Source organism: Hippopotamus amphibius, chromosome 2, assembly GCF_030028045.1.
Source record: "Hippopotamus amphibius kiboko isolate mHipAmp2 chromosome 2, mHipAmp2.hap2, whole genome shotgun sequence".
In the NCBI taxonomy this organism is placed as follows: domain Eukaryota; kingdom Metazoa; phylum Chordata; class Mammalia; order Artiodactyla; family Hippopotamidae; genus Hippopotamus; species Hippopotamus amphibius.
In genome coordinates this window covers 68,791,467-68,807,909 of record NC_080187.1, presented here as the reverse complement: position 1 = coordinate 68,807,909, position 16,443 = coordinate 68,791,467, and the positions used below count along the sequence as shown (strand labels likewise).

Below are 16,443 nucleotides of genomic sequence, written 5' to 3'. Positions count from 1 at the left end.
ATGAAAATAGTGCCTATGTATTACAAATATGGGAAATTTTAGAAAAGTATAAAGACATCAAAATCATCCAAAAATCTATTAAAGGAAACACAACAGCTAAATTTCTATTCATTAACTCAACAGACATTTAAAGTGTTGGTTTTGTGCCAAGCACTGTTTCAGGCACTTAAGACCCATCAGTTAAAATAACAACAACAACGACAACAGCTCTTCCCTTTTGCAGCTTATATTGTTCTACAGAAGGAGGGGAGAGGACTGTCAGTACAAAAATATAAATATATTTTATGGAATGTTAGAGGGTAAACTGTTACAGCAAAAGAAGAGGAGGAAAGGGGTAACGTGGGTTGGTAGTGTCGGGGGAGGTCAGATGGGTGGCAATATTAATGCCATTGATTAGGGAAGGCTCACTGAGCAGACATAAGCAAAGACAGAGAGGGCTGCCGGTGCCCAGACCCCTCAGTGGGAGAAGGCCTGGTGTGGTCAGAGAACAGCAAGGAGGTTAGGATGGCTGGAACTGAAGGACCAAGATGAATTCCAAGAGGTAAAGCAGACCAGATACTGTAGGGCCTTGCAGGCTATTGTAAGAATTTTGGTTTTTACTCTGACTGAGACTGGGAGCCAATGGAAGGTTTTGAGAAGAAGAGTGCCATGATATGATGTATTTGGGGAGGGGGGTGGGAGGATAAGAAAAAAACTGTGGTGTAGAGCTTGTTAATCACAGCATTTAGACATTTGGGGCCAAATAATTCTTTTTTGTTTAGTTTGGTTCTGTCTTTCTGGGGAGGAGCCGGGGGTAATAGAAGCAGAAAGATCAATTAAGAGTTTTCTGCAGTAACCTATCGAAACTGGTAAGAAGTGGCTGGATTTTAAATATGTTGTGAGACTGAACAGACATGATAACCTGATAGATCAAATATAGGGTAGAAGGTACAAAGAGAGGTCACAGATGGTACCAAAGCATCTGCCTGAAAAACTGAAAAGCATCAGGAGTTTAGCTTTGGAAGGTTAAGTGTGAGCTATTCACATACAGACAAGTATGTAAAGCAGGCAACTGAATGTATGTGTGGAGAATTCAGAGGAAAGGTGATGCAGAAGACGTAAATTTGAGAGTCATTCACGTACAGATATTATTCCAAGCCATGAGACTGGAAATCATCAGTGGAAAGAAACAGAGAAGAGGACAAAAGACTGTACCTGGGATACTACAATCTTAAGAGGTTGAGGAGAAGAAAATGAAACACAGGAGATGGAGAAGAAAAAGCTGGGCTGGAAAGATGAAAACCAGGAAAGGAAAGTGTCCTGGAAGAAAAGTAAAAAAAAGGACGCTACTGACAGATCAAGTAGCCTTTTCTCTTTTTATACTTTTAGACTTTTTTGGTCTATATAAAACTTTATAAAAAAAATACCTCAATGGATTTAACCTTTATTCTAGTGTTGGGCATTAAATCCTTTACAGAATAGGGAAGGACCTAAACAAATACGATGTGTATTTAAGCCATTTCCAAAATTTTGCTATTATAAAGAACTGTGCATTGAACATCCTTTGGCATAAAATTTTTTATTTATGATAATTTCCCAAGCACTGAAATGGTTTTACAGGGCCAGATACTATAAACGATTTTAATGTTTAATACAAATTGTCCAAATGCTTTCCAAAAATACTTATATTAATACTATTCCCAGTAACTGTATATGAGAGTATCTATTTCAACTTCTCTCTTCCTTGACAACAGTAGATACTATAGTTTTTAAGAACTTTCTAAAGTGGTAGATAAGAAGTATTGTCTTACTGCCACTTTAATTTGCATTTCTTTGACTATTAGAAAAGCAAACAATTTTTCATACATCTATTAACTAGTTTAATTCTTCATAAGTAATATATCTGTTCCTAGAATATAGGGTTTTTCTTGTTTTGTAGTATAAATTCTCACAGTTATTTACACACACACACACACACACGTCCCTTAAACCATTTTTGCAACAATTTTTCTGGATTTGCAATTCATCTTTTAATTTTGTTTAACGTCTACACACACATTATATAGTCAAAATTAAGAATCTTTTCCTTTGTGATGCATTCCTTAAACATCCACTGTATAAAAACCAGGGATTCAAATATAATTCACTTTCAGCTTCTGTACTATACCTAACCCGAGGAGACAAGGAAGCACAAAGGAAGTAATGGGTAAGTGTCTCTGCATTAAAGGGGCTGAAGCAAAGAAATCTGCATTAAAAAATCTGTTGTAGGAAACCTGGTGGGCTAGGTATCTTCCCCACAAAAACATATATAACTGTTGGTTAAGATATTAAAATATTTTGGGAGTTCCCTGGTGGTCTAGTGGTTAGGATTCAGGGCTTTCACTGCCATGGCCCACATTCAATCCCTGGTTGGGGAACTGAGATCCCACAAGCCACAGCCAAAAAAAAAGAAAAAAAAGATATTAAAACATTTTAAGTATGACAACAAGTGATAAGAAAGCAAGGATAAAGACCAATTATTAAGTGAAGACAGGATCCCAAAGTTGTAACAATGAAGCTGGCTTTCACTTGGAAAACCTTTGCTAAAACAGGAGACCTAGGGTTTAGGTTTTCCCATCTCAAAAAGTATAAAGAACAGGAGAGTAACCCAGAACTTGCATACAGTGGGGAGTCCAACAGAAGATCCCCCTCTCATAAGATAGAACCCCAGAAAACTAAACCTTCAATACAGAGGCCCTAGAAATACCCTACCACAAAACAAATAATAACAAGGAAAGTCAACTGTCTCTAACCTTAGCACTAAGAGGGTGAAGAACAGCACTACTGACAAAATGGTACCAAAAGCCTGCATCATATCACATGAATTTGAAGACTGAATTCACATTATCTGGGTGGTCCCAAAACCCTGAATAAGGAATGTAATCTATTACAGTGCTTGTCAAAAGCAACAACAACAAAAACACATAATTTCCACAAACAAAATTATAAAGAAAATGAGCAGCTCATGGTAAAAAAAAAAAAAATGCAAGAAATTCAGACACTAAAACTATAAGACTAAGAAATGCCTATATTTAATATGTTCAAAGACAAGAAACAAGAAGTTAAAGACTGATGAAACATTTTTTTCAATCTTCTAAAAATCAAAAGCAAATTTAAGTGCCCAATGTATGTTTCTAATTCTGGAGCTAAAAACAGAATTAGGGAACTGGCAGACTATTCTGATGAAATTACCTGAATGCACTGCACTGAGAAACAAAGAGAAGGAAAACATAAAAATGAGTTAAAAGATATGAAAGAGAGTTAGAAAATCTACATTCAATTAGAAATGCCAAAAGAGAAGAGAGAGGGAAAGAGAAAGAGGCAGTATCTGAAGAAGAGAATAAAGAATTTTTCCAAATCTTATGAGAAAACAAATCACAGATTCCAAAACACAATGAATCCCAAACAAGATTTAACGAAGAATATCTACACTTAGTAAATACTGCTGGGAAACTGCAGAGCACTGAAGCTAAAGAAACTATCTTAAAAATCACCAGAAACAATTTCTTATAAAGTGACAACATACAGTCAACTACACATACAACCCAGCAATTTCACTTGCAGGTATTTATCCGAAACAAACAAAGGTATATTTCCACAAAAAGCTTTGTACACATGTTAGTATCAATTGTGTTCATGATAGCCCAAAACTGCCAACATTCCAATACTCATCAAGAAGTAAATGAATAAAGAAATCATGGTATATTCATACAATGAAATACTACTAAGCAATAAAGAAGAAAAACCACTGATAAATGCAAAGACATGGATGAATCTTAAAAACATATGGAGCAGGGCTTCCCTGGTGGCGCAATGGTTAAGAATTCACCTGACATGAGTTCAAGCCCTGGTCCGGGAAGATCCCACATGCCGCGGAGCAACCAAGCTCGTGTGCCACAACTACTGAGCCTGTGCTCTAGAGCCCGCAAGCCACAGCTATTGAGCCCATGTGCCGCAACTATTAAAGTCCGCGCGCCTAGAGGTGCTCCACAACAGAAACCACTGCAATGAGAAGCTGGCGCACCGCAACAAAGAGCAGCCCCCACTCTCCGCAACTAGAGAAAGCCCGCGTGCAGCAATGAAGACCCAACACAGCGAAAGAAAGGAAGGAAGGAAGGAAGGAAGGAAGAAAATTAAAAAAAAAAAAAAAACCACACAGGGCAAAAGAAGCCTTACACAAAAGAGTACATACTATATGAGCCCAATTTTGAGAAATTTCAAAACCAGCAAAATTAACATAGAGTGACAGCAGATCAGTAGTTAACCTGGGCAAGAGATGAGGAGATTGTCTAAAAAGGAGCCCAGGCAGAATTTCTGGTGTGACAGAAACAATTCTATATCTTGACAGGGTTGGTAGTTACACAATTGTATAATATTTGTTAAAATTCATTGAACCTAAATATTTGTAATTTATTGCATGTACATTACGCTTCAGTAAAGTTGATTTTAAAAAAGCAGCTAGAGGGAAAAAGTGAATAACTTTCGAGAATAATTACGTGATAAAGACATTTTTGGACTAAAAAAGAGACAGACAGACACTATAAAACATTTCAGGCAGGAGGAAAGCAATCCAGACAGAAAGTCTGAGAAACAAGAAGAAATAAAAAATAAATAGGTAGTGAAAATGTGGGTAAATCTTAAACAATGAAACTAAACACAAAGCAGTACCATCATAGGCGTTTGTTTTCTTTTTTTTTAACCTAGAGTTAAAATACAAATTCAAAGCATGTAAGTTTTGAAGGTTTGGGAGCTGTTTATAGTTAAAGTATCCTAAGTTTCCTTTTATAATTAAGAGAAAGAGAAAAGAAAGATCCAAATTAACTTCAGAATTTAGTAAATACATATATTTACTATTTTCTCAAGAGTAGCTAGAATTTTTGCATACATGTCAAACACACTTTAAATGAATGCAATTTGTTGTACATAAATTATACTCAAGAAAACTGAATAAAATAAATATAACAAGACTGTATAGTTTTTAAAAAAGGTGAAAAAATTGAAACAAGAAAAAATAACCCAAACTAAGGCAAGAAAAAGACACAAAGATACAGAGATGAAACAAATGAAAATTCAAAATAAGATTTCATAAATCCAAATATATGAATAATTATATGTGATCTAAATGCTCCAATTAAATAGCAAAGACTCAGACCTGAGTTTAACATCCAACTATATGCTATTTAAAAGATAAACATCTAAGAATACCAAAAAGTTGGTGAAGATTTTAAAAGACACCAGGCAAGTAACTAAAATTTATGTAACTACATTAATATTATTTTAAAAAACTTGTTGCCTTAAGTCTCAGAGATAAAAACTAACTTCAATAAAAGGTTCAATTCAAAAGGAAATCAATTTACACTTATACACAATAAATAATAAGCCTCCAAAGATATGTAATAAAAAATGACAGAGCTGCAAAAAGAAAGAAACATATTCGCAATCATAGTGAGAAATCTTTAATACACTTTTCTCAGTAATTGATAACATCGGAATAAAAATCCATAAGAACAGAAAAGAACTTCTGAACACAATTAACAATCTTGTCCTATTAGGCGAATATACAACTGTGCCTAACTGCAGCAGAATTCTTTTCAGAGACGCGAGAAAAAATAACAAAAGTTGACCATATTCAAAGTCATAAAATAAGCCTCAAAAATTTCAGAGGATGATAACCATAAAGGATATGTCCTCTCATCCTACTACAATATGTTAGAAGTCAATAAAAAGATAAAAAATTGGAAATTAAAAAGTCAACTCTGACATTACCAATGAATCAAAGAAAAAAGTCATGATGGAAATAAAGTTTCAAAACAAAGATAATGAAAGCACTAAATTTCAAAACCTGTGTAATGCAACTAAAACAGTCATTAGAGGGAAATTTTCAGCCTAAAAATGTAAATATTATTAGAGAAGAAAGCCTGAAAATTACTGGATGTCTATCTGAAGATGATAAAATAAAGAGAGAGAAAGAATGAAAGCAGCAAAAATCAAGACATGGCACTGTAAGCATATAATTTAGTAATACAGGGATTAACTTCAAAAACATACGGAAAATTGATTGTAGGAAACAACAGATAGGAAGGAGACTACAGTTTTTCCTGTTTAAAATATATAGAACTATTTGCTCTTTAAACTCTGTCCATGCATAACTTTAATAAAAATTTAAAACCAAATTAAAAACAGGGGAAAAAACAAACATAAAAAAAGTCCATACGGATGTCATCATGCTACCACAGGTGTACAAAAAAGAGCTGGGAAAAAGTAGGATTTTGACACTTTTAATATTCTGCCATCAAGAAACAAAAGAAAATAAAACTATACTTGTCACTACAAATAAATAATCATGGCTTTAAAAGCATGCACAAGGTCCCCTCAAAAAAGTCTGTTGACAATTACTTTAATAATTCTTTATGTTGACTTCAAATGCACTCATTTTGCCCCCCTCAGGCCACTGAATAGTAGCTTTAACATATCTGGAACAAAGTGGGTGGTGTTCAGGATACAAACAAGCACATCAAGTAATTTTAAACTTCAGTGGTTGATGTTGAAAGTGACATGCAAATCCAAGTGGAAAAGTCATAATCAAAATTAATTTCATTTCCATTTAATATCTCATGATCTGTAAGTATTTGATACAATGATAGCTGAAAAAAAAAAACTCTTTCAAACACTTCCTATTTAGATTATTTTTAATCCTCAAAAATATGAGAGTGAGTCAAAAATTATCCACATTCCAGGTATATTAAAACTTCTGTTGGCTGCACTCTCTTATCAGCACTTTCCATTTAAGGCTACTGTCTCCCTAGTCACTGCTGTGCAGGTGTGAATGTGTTACATCAGTTCATTTGTAACTACGGTGAAGCAAAAATGGATGCCCCACTTGAGATCTGCACGAAAGAAGAGCAGCAAGCAGTGATTTGTTTCTTGTGGTCTGAGGATGTGCACATCTGCACACTTCTGCCCACACTGTGGACACTCTGCAAAAGCTTTCCTTTTGAGGTGTTAAAGCATCCTCCCTATACTGTTGATCTTGCTCCATTGGACTTTCACCTGTTTGGTCCCTGGAAAGCAGCCCTATGAGGATGAAGATTCACTTCTGATGAAGAAGTGAAGACTGTGGTGCATTCATGGCTCGCAGCTCAGCCTAAAATATCTTTAATGAGGGAATACAAAAGCTTGTTGACTGATGGACAAAGTGTATTGAAAAGCAAGGAGATTATGTCAAAAATGATGTATTTGTCTCTTCTAAAAGTTAATTAAAGTAAATTCTACAGCCAGAGTGAGGGAAATTTTTGACTCACCCTCGTACATCACTTAAATATCGCTGCCTGTACATAGTTCCAACGCACACTTTAAAAATTAGAGACTGAAGTATTTGAACAGTGCATTCCTCTGAAACTGAAAAATGAGAAAGAGTGCCAACACAATTACTTTAGAATGATTTTGCAGTTACGTACATAGAAGAAAATGTGCTATTTCCTACAACATATACTATACAAATAGAGCTAACTATTCTACTTTAAGCTTTAAAAACATGACATTAATAAGTATGTACTATCTTGAAATACTTAGAGTAACTTCTTTTCACTTAAACACAATAAAAAGGGGTAACTCACTTGGGAAGACTTTTCCGAGCTCTTAACACTCAGACACACCTGTCTTTACCATCTGACCCTGGTCACACCAAGTCAGGCCAAAAGTAGAAGTCTGTTCTATGAGTAGCCAAACTAAAGGACAAGTTGGCCAGCTCTTCAATGGTGCCAAGCAGGAAACCATCAAGAGTAGCCTATTCTGGGTGATGAACTAATAGGTAGACATACAAGTACTCATCAGCACAGTCTACAAGAAAGAACTGGCTTGTGAAATAATGAGAATCAAAATCCTGACCTTAACACCTATTAAAAAACTATTCTTCTCTATTCCCACATCAAAACTCCTACCATTTTTACTCACATTATATAATTCTTATATGTAAATAAATAGAGAAGAAAATAGGTCATTTCTTCACAGAATAATCAATTCCTTCCCCAAACCCCTTCCACAAATTTTTTTTACTTTGAAATGGCAGGATTTATTATTTCTGGGGTTTCATTTTTAAGTGGTTCTTAGCTGGACACAAAAGGGTTAAAAGAGCAGCCAGATACTTCCTGTAGGTGGCATGAAAGAAAAACACCCTGTATTCTTTCCCAAGTGCCTCTGCCTGCCTCCTTCTTTTTCTTTGACAAATACCCTCTCCGGTCATTCCTGCCCTCTTTCTACTACCCCTGATTTCAACGTACCTTCCAACATACCCCAAATCTATGGGGAGTACCAAGACACTGGGGGAGGGGGAGAGGGAGCAACTTGCTGCTTCTTCTATTGCATCCAAAGCTCATTAGTTCCCAAAGAGAAACCTGAATAATTAGAACTGTGAAATGTAAACATTAGCTAGCAAGTATTTCTTGATTATTTCTCACATATAGCTTCACATTTAAGTCTTTTTCTTTAAGAAACCAGGAATTAAGTACGTGAAACTTGGGGGGATGGCGGTTTGCAGCAAGAGCTAAATAAATCCAAGATTATCTGGTTCAAACCCTTTATTTTATAGTTTAAGATTCTGGGCAGTTTCAAGGACTTACTCAAGAACCCACCACCATAAGTGAGCAGCAGAGTGAGCGTAAGAAACTAGATCTACTACTTGCCATCAATTCAATCAGCTTTACTTGCTGTACCATCCAAGCTGAATATTTTATTCTAGTAAATAAATGAGGGTAAGAAATGTTAACAAGAAGTCACTCTCCTTACGAAGCAACTTAGACTTAAAGACTTCCATTTGTCCTCTTTCCCCAACATTCCATGATTATATGGTGACTATCAGGAAAAACAATTCAACAAACATAGACTATATTTTTAATTATTTTCTCAGCTCTCATCTCCTCTTAGTTGAAAGCAACTGATAAAAGGAAGGCTTTAACATAAGATTCTGAAATGCCAATTTAAAGATTATTTTTTAAAATGAATAAAAAACTATGTTGATTAAACTGATAAACAAAAATGAATAAAATATTTAAAAGCTAGTCCAAAAATTTAATGGCCTAGTCGCATCATTTTACAGACAGCAATTTGTAGCTCAGAATGTGGAAATAACTATCCAATGTCACTCAGAAAAGCAACACTACTTTCACTTTTTAGAAATGAAAAACAGTGATTACAGGTCTAAGAGAAAAAGAACTTTTTCTTAAAATGAGTTAAGATGCTGAATTTTCTGTATACCTGAAAATCATCAACAAGCTCAGGGAAAAGATGTTCATACATTTTAAGTTCTTCTATTGTGCGTCCTGGTTCTTGCTGGGGTTTTAGTTTGTTAATATCCGTTTCAATATCATCATTCTGAAATAATAAAAATGTATGTCACCAATTAAGAAAAACGTAAAATTACAAAATACATTTCAGATTTAAAGTTTTCCAAATTATTAATTACACGCACCTAGAGAATAATCACTGCAGAAAGGTTGAATAAATTTCACTGTAAATTAAAATTTGCTTATATTTCTTGCTTGTGTTATTGTTATTTTGTGTTATGTTTTTATCAAAGATTATTCTAACATAACATGATATTTGGGCTCCTTAAGATAGAAAAACTAACATCAAGATTAAAACTAAAGTGTGCTCCCCCAAATCTCCCTAACTGCCATCATTTTGCTCAGATTAAAGAGCAGTAAAACTTAAGAAAACTAAATTGAAAACCATAAGTATATGGTGGTGTGGTGGTAATCAAAATAACTAACTTATCGAGCAATGAAAATATGTGAGGCACTATGCTAAGGATTTTCATGATGATCTAATTTAATCTGCATAAGAACTATGAAGTAGAGAGTATCATGACCTCCATTTAACTGAAGAGGAAACTAAGGTACAGAGAGGTTAAGCGGCTTGCAAAGAGAGGAGCCAGAATGCAAAACTAATCAGTGATTTCAAAAGAATACACTGTTACTCAATATAAGGCACTACATCTTATATTCCACGGTCAATAAAGCTCCCTTAGAAAAGCTCATTATCACCATTCATTGTTTTTCAGGAAAAAAAAAAAAAAAACACCGAGGAGTAGAACAACAGCCAGAAATGATTTCCACGTCCCTTTGGGAAAAAAAGAGGGTAAATGTAAAGAAATATAACCTCAGAGGAATAGGATATGTATCCAGGATCAATCTGATCTGTATCTGTACCAAGTGCTAATGTACATCATGATGGAAAGAAAGACAAGTGTCAGTTACCTACTATCCAAGCTATTTTCTAAGACCCTCAACAACTTGGCCTTACACAAATACAAACCCAGCATTACCTTCACTGATGGCTAAAGACAGATAATAAAACTGCTTATTAATTTTCAACTGGTATTCATTTTCAATTTTACATTTATCTTACTATCAGAGTAAAGTACTTAATTTTCAGACTTAAATTCACTCCACTATGTGTCAATCTTTAAAATGGTTTATATACATGTACCTGATTATATTTACATACTGTCATATTAACATGTAATTTAAAAAAGAAAAACATACTATATATTTCTCATATTTCATATTTAGGAATTTAGCTATTATTTCTTTAACCAATAAAAAAGATTTTCCCCATTGCCATAAATAATAAAGACTGGTTTTATTTAAAGAGTATCATATTAATTATTGCACCATAATTCTGTAATTATTATTACATGAATATATAATTTCATATATCCTTAAATTATGTATTGATGAACCAAAAATATGTAATTTTCTTGATTAGGATCTGTTAAAATAGATAATACTTTTAAAATAATAAAAAAATTTTTTAAGGTATTCCTTTCTCTAAACATACTAGTAGCTCAATATTCAATATTATTTTATGAATATAGCTTTACGAAGTAGCTGTTTAAAAAAAAAATTATCTGTAAAACAGGCATAGTGAGGAAAGAAAAACCACAGTTTGAGAGGTCAACAGCAAGAAATTTTGTGTTTTGGTTTGGGGAAAAACAAACATAAAGAGCTCCTGACACGCTGAGAAGTGCAATAAAACAAGGTGTGCCTGTAAAGCACATGGACTAAGCCCAGGATGAAGTTTTCAATAAATTCAATGTATTATTTTTTCTAATTATTATAACTGCTGTGTTAAGATAAAATGTGAGTAATCTTGAATACCCCAGTGAATAATGCTGCCAATAACTGTATTTTTTATAGATGTAAATGTCAAAAAAGACAAGGAAATCTGTGGAAATGTTCTAAATTAAAGGAGACTTAAGAGACAAGATAATTAAATGCGAGATCCTATACTGGAGAAGGAAAAAAATCTTATAAACGGCATTATTAGATCATCTGACAAAATGGAATGTGGATGGTCGATTCGATAAAAATGATATATCACTATAAATGTATTAAGTTGGTAACTGTATTATGGTTATATAAGAGAACACAGTCAGTCCTCCATATCTACAAGTCCCCATTCCTCAGATTCAACCAACCATGGATTGAAAATATTAAAAAACCAAAATTCCAAAAAAGTAAAACATGAATTTGTGGCATGACACCAACTACATACACAGCATTTACACTGTGCTTACAACTATTTACATAGTATTTACATTGCATTGGTATTATAGGTAATCTAGAAATGACTAAGTATATGGGAGGATGTGCATAAGTTACATGAAATACTATGTCATTTTATATAAAGAACTTGAGCATCTGTGGATTTTGGTATCTGGGATGGGTCCTCAAACCAATTCCTCTTAGGACACTGAGAGATGACTATATAACTGTTCTCAGGAAATATACACTAATACATTTGGGGTAAATGACCATGATACATAATATATGTAACATCCTCATATGATTTTTTTTTAATTTTAAATATGTATTCATGTATATACACTAACAATTTTCAAGCAGAAAAATTAGAATCATTGTTATAAATTCCTATTGAGTTCTATTTCCCTACCAATCGCCATCTTTACATCTGTAGTGGTCACAACAGATATTTTTAATAAGGTCTCTGAGCCATAAAGAATAAAATACACTCAAAATATTTTTAATAGACATGAAAAAAATACATAAAAGAAAGGTTTCCATAGAAATACAAAACTTTAAATTATAAACAATATTAATCTAGGAAATTTTACTATCTCTAAACACTCACTTCCCAAAGATTCCAAACAGTTGATTTTAATATACCTCCTGTTATCTAGGAACACTTTACCTACAGAATGTAAACTCTCCTAACTTGGATCCTATCAGTTCTTTCACCATATCACATTCATAAGAACCAACACACAGTTACCCCTGAGTTTTTGCCTTGAACACCAGAACCTGCACTGTTTTTCTTCTTGGCTTCTTGAGGCCAGTATGTATGCCATCATGTTGTCTAGACTGGCTACCTTGACAATTTTGCCAAAGCTTGCCTTGGCGATCACATTTGGTGATAATAAAACTGGTTTTACATCTGCTATCAAGAGAGAAATCTCCTTCCAGTATCTCAGATTCTATCTCCAGAAAGCGTCAAATACTCAATGTACCCCAGTTCTGATGTAGCATTTCAAGACAAAATGGCCCAGCAGACAAGAATCAAATGAACTCCCTCTGCCCACAAAAGGGGCAACAGCTAAACACTTGATAAATAAAGGAGCTAAGCAGATGTTTTTGTACAGATACTAAAATGGCCCCCTCTACCACTTAATAAAGCAAAATAGGTTGCCACCTAAGAGTCTCAAAACACTTTCCTTCAAACTTAGATTTCCTTAGACTTTAAAATCTAAGTCAAAAAGGTTTAGATAAAATCTTCCTTGTCAGAGAGAGTGAAAATAACTTATTTTAAGGCCCTTTTCAGACTAAGGTATTCAAAGCAACATTATTTTCCTTTGAACAGCTTAGTGTCCATAGTATTCCATGATAAAAAGATGTGGAAAAAAATATTAATCTACTGTTAGCTCTATGTATCTACCTAATCTTTGTTCTGCAGCTGTGTGTTCAAGTTATAAAGTTGACTAAAGACAGAAATTTATACCAACCTTAAAATTCTGATCCAGGTCATCTTCATTTTCAGTTTCGTTTTCAGCTTCTAAATCAGTATCATCATTGTCATCACTTTCATCTACCACGTCATCCACTGTGATACAAAATGTGCTATAAGTAGGTCAGAGGTAAGCATTCTATAACATGCACATCCAAAAGCAGAAAGTTACACACATAACGATGGTATTTCAATCACCAACAGAAAAGTAAATGAAATTTCCTTGTAAAAGATGTCTCTAAAGTTGTTCCAGGTGTTGAAAAACCTATGAGATGAAGTGAAAGTACTTCAAAATTTGGAAAAGCGCTCTAAAAATATTGCGTTTTACTAATGTTGTCAACTACTAAAAAATTAATAATGTCTTAACGCTGCAACAGCCTGAATGAAACATCTTGTTTCCTATTTATGATAAATTTCAATAACTCCTTTCATCCATTTACAATTCACTTTCCATTTATTTTTCTCAATGACTGCCATGTACATGGCACTGTGTTGTGTGCTGGGAATTTTTTAAAAGATGTGTAAATATAGTCCTTGCTCTCAGGGAGCTTATGAAGTTAAAGAGAGAGAAAGAGCAAAAAATAATTATAATACTTAAAAATGCTATGGGAGGGGCTTCCTAGGTGGCGCAGTGGTTAAGAATTCACCTGCCAATTCAGGGGACACAGGCTTGATCCCTGCTCCAGGAAGATCCCACATGCCGCCGAGCAACTAAGCCCATGCGCCACAACTACTGAGTCTGCGCTTTAGAGCCCATGAGCCACAACTATTGAGCCCATGTGCTGCAACTACTGAAGCCCACACACCTACAGCCCGTGCTCTGCAAGAAGAGAAGCCATGGCAATGAGAAGCCTGCGCACCACAGGGAAGAGTAGCCCCCACTCACCACAACTAGAGAAAGCCCATGCACAGCAAAAAAGACCCAACACAGCCAATAAAATAAATAAATAAATAAATTTATTTTTAAAAAATGCTATGGGAAAACAAGGGATGGAATAACAAATGCAAACTGTGTGGGGCCAAAGTTATTAGTGATCACAAAACAGGAAATAATTAAGTAGTATCTTGGAGAAAAATACAGCAACTTCCTGGGTGAACATAAAAGTTTGTGAGTATGGATTCTAAGAAGAAGAAATGCTAATGCGAAAAAAAAGAATTTAAATGATATCTTTGGAAAATAATAAGTTAATCGTGACTTGACTTGTATGCTTAAGAAAGTACAAGGAGAAGCAAATAAGAATGAGAAAATGAAGGGTATGATAGGCCAAGTGGTTTAGATTTTCACCTGATGGAAGATAAGCACTGGGGATTTTTAAGAGGAGAGTGATTTTACTTACATTTTTCAAAAGATCACTGTGGCAGGTGTGAGAAAGGGAGCATTTTTGTGGAGGGGGACCAATTAAAAGAGGAAAAGACAATAACTGTCTGGACCAGTACAGCAGTTATGGGGATGAAGAATGAATATGCGTAAGAGAAAAACCCAGGAAATAGAATGCAGAAGGACATGAGGACCATGGATGTGGGGGAAAGAAGAGTGGAGAAGTACTCTGAGGGTACTCACGTAAGCAAAGGAGTGTATTAAAACAAAGTAGAGAATATTTTAAAGGATACTTTTCTAGACTTTGTTTTTATTTTTTTACCCTATTGAGGAATAACTGACAAATATAACTGTATATATATTGAAAGTATAAAAATGTGATGATATAAGGTAAAATGGTCAATCATGGTAAAATGGTAATCAAGATGAAAGTAATTACTACAACCATCACCTCACACAGTTAACACGGTTAACACTGTTAACACTGTGGGGGGGGGTGTGCATGCACGTGTAGTGAGAATTTACTTAAGATTTAAGAATTTACTTCAGAATTTACTTAAGATTTACTCCCAGAAACTTTCAAGAACACAATGCTGTATTATCAACTATAGTCACCATGCTGTACATTAGATTCTCGGGGCTTAATCTTCTTAAAACTGAAAATGTATGCCCTTTGACCTTATCACCCCATTTACCATTCTTCCAGCCCTTGGAATCCAACAGTCTACTGTTTCCATGAAACCTGTTTTTTTTATTATTATTCAAAGATTCCACATATAAGTGATACCATACAGTATTTGTCTTTCTCTGTCTTGCACATTTCACTTAGCATAAATACCCACCAGATTCATCCATTCACCCACAAATGGTAGGAGTTCCTTTGTTTTATTGGCTGAATATTATTCATATATATGATATATAAATATACATCATATATGTAATATATATGAATCACTTTTCCTTCATTTCTTCATGGAAAAACATTAAGGTTGTTTACAAATGTTGGCTATTGCAAATAATGCTGGAATGAACATGGGTATGCAGATATCTCCTTAATGATTCTGATTCCTTTGGATATATACCTAGGAGTGGGTTTGCTGGTAAGGTAATTCTATTTTTAATTTTTGAGGAACCATGTCCTTTTCCATATTAGCTGTACCAGGTTACATTCCCACCAACAATGTATAAGGGTTCTGTTTTCTCCAAATCCTTGCTATTTGCTGTCTCCTGTCTTTTTGATAATAGTCTTCTAAGAGGTGTGAGGTGATATCTCTTTGTGGTTTTGGTTTGCATTTCCCTGATGATTACTGAAGTAAAGTACCTTTTCATTATCTACTGGCCATTTGTACATCATTCTTTGTGAAAATATCTATTCAAGTCCTTTGCTCATTTTTAATTGGACTATATTCTTTTGTACTGTTCAGCTATATGAGTTCTTTGTATTTGCTTGATATTAACTCATTAGATATATGGTTTGCAACTATCTTCTCCCATTCTGTAGGTTGCCTTTTCAATATATTGTTTCCTTTGCTGTGTAGAATATTTTTAGTTTGATGTCCCACTTGCTTCTTTTAAGTTTGTTACCTGTGCTTTTGTTATCTTATCCAAGAAATCATTGCTAAGACCAATGTTAAGGATCTTTTCCCCTAAACTGTCTTCTAGGTGTTTCAGTTTCAGGTCTTAAATGTAAAGTCTCTTATCCATTTCAAGTCAATTTTTGTGAAAACTGTAAGATAGGGGCCCGGTTTCATTCTTTTGCATGTGGATACCTAGTTTTCCCAACATGATTTATTAAAGAGACTGTCTTTTCCCCATTGTGTGTTCTTGGCACCCTTATCAAAAATTGGTTGACCACACATTGGTGCACTGTGTTTATAAATCAGAACATAACACAAATAAATGAGATAATTTAAGAAAAAAAAAAGATTGACCATAATATGCTTGGGTTTATGACTGGGCTCTCTATTCTGTTCCGCTTGTCTATGTGCCTGCTTTGAGTACTATACTATTTTGATTACCATAGCTTCATAATAGCTTGAAATCAGGAAGTGTGATGCCTCCAGCTTTGTCCTTCTTTCTCAAGACTG

The 16,443-nt window shown here is 34.4% G+C and overlaps 1 protein-coding gene across 5 annotated transcripts in view; it reads right to left on the bottom strand.

Annotated features, from left to right (window-relative positions):
• The window catches only part of AGTPBP1 (ATP/GTP binding carboxypeptidase 1), a 184,798-nt gene that overhangs the window by 80,003 nt on the left and 88,352 nt on the right, over positions 1-16,443 (bottom strand). For 4 of the 5 annotated variants that reach the window (XM_057722059.1, XM_057722062.1, XM_057722061.1 and 1 more), the window contains 3 exons: positions 13,037-13,134; positions 9,271-9,387; positions 8,298-8,411 (listed from right to left, as the gene is read on the bottom strand). In XM_057722059.1, coding sequence (XP_057578042.1) covers positions 8,298-8,411; positions 9,271-9,387; positions 13,037-13,134 — 329 coding nt within the window. The remainder of the gene's footprint in view (positions 1-8,297; positions 8,412-9,270; positions 9,388-13,036; positions 13,135-16,443) is intronic. The other variant, XM_057722060.1, reaches the window with a different exon arrangement.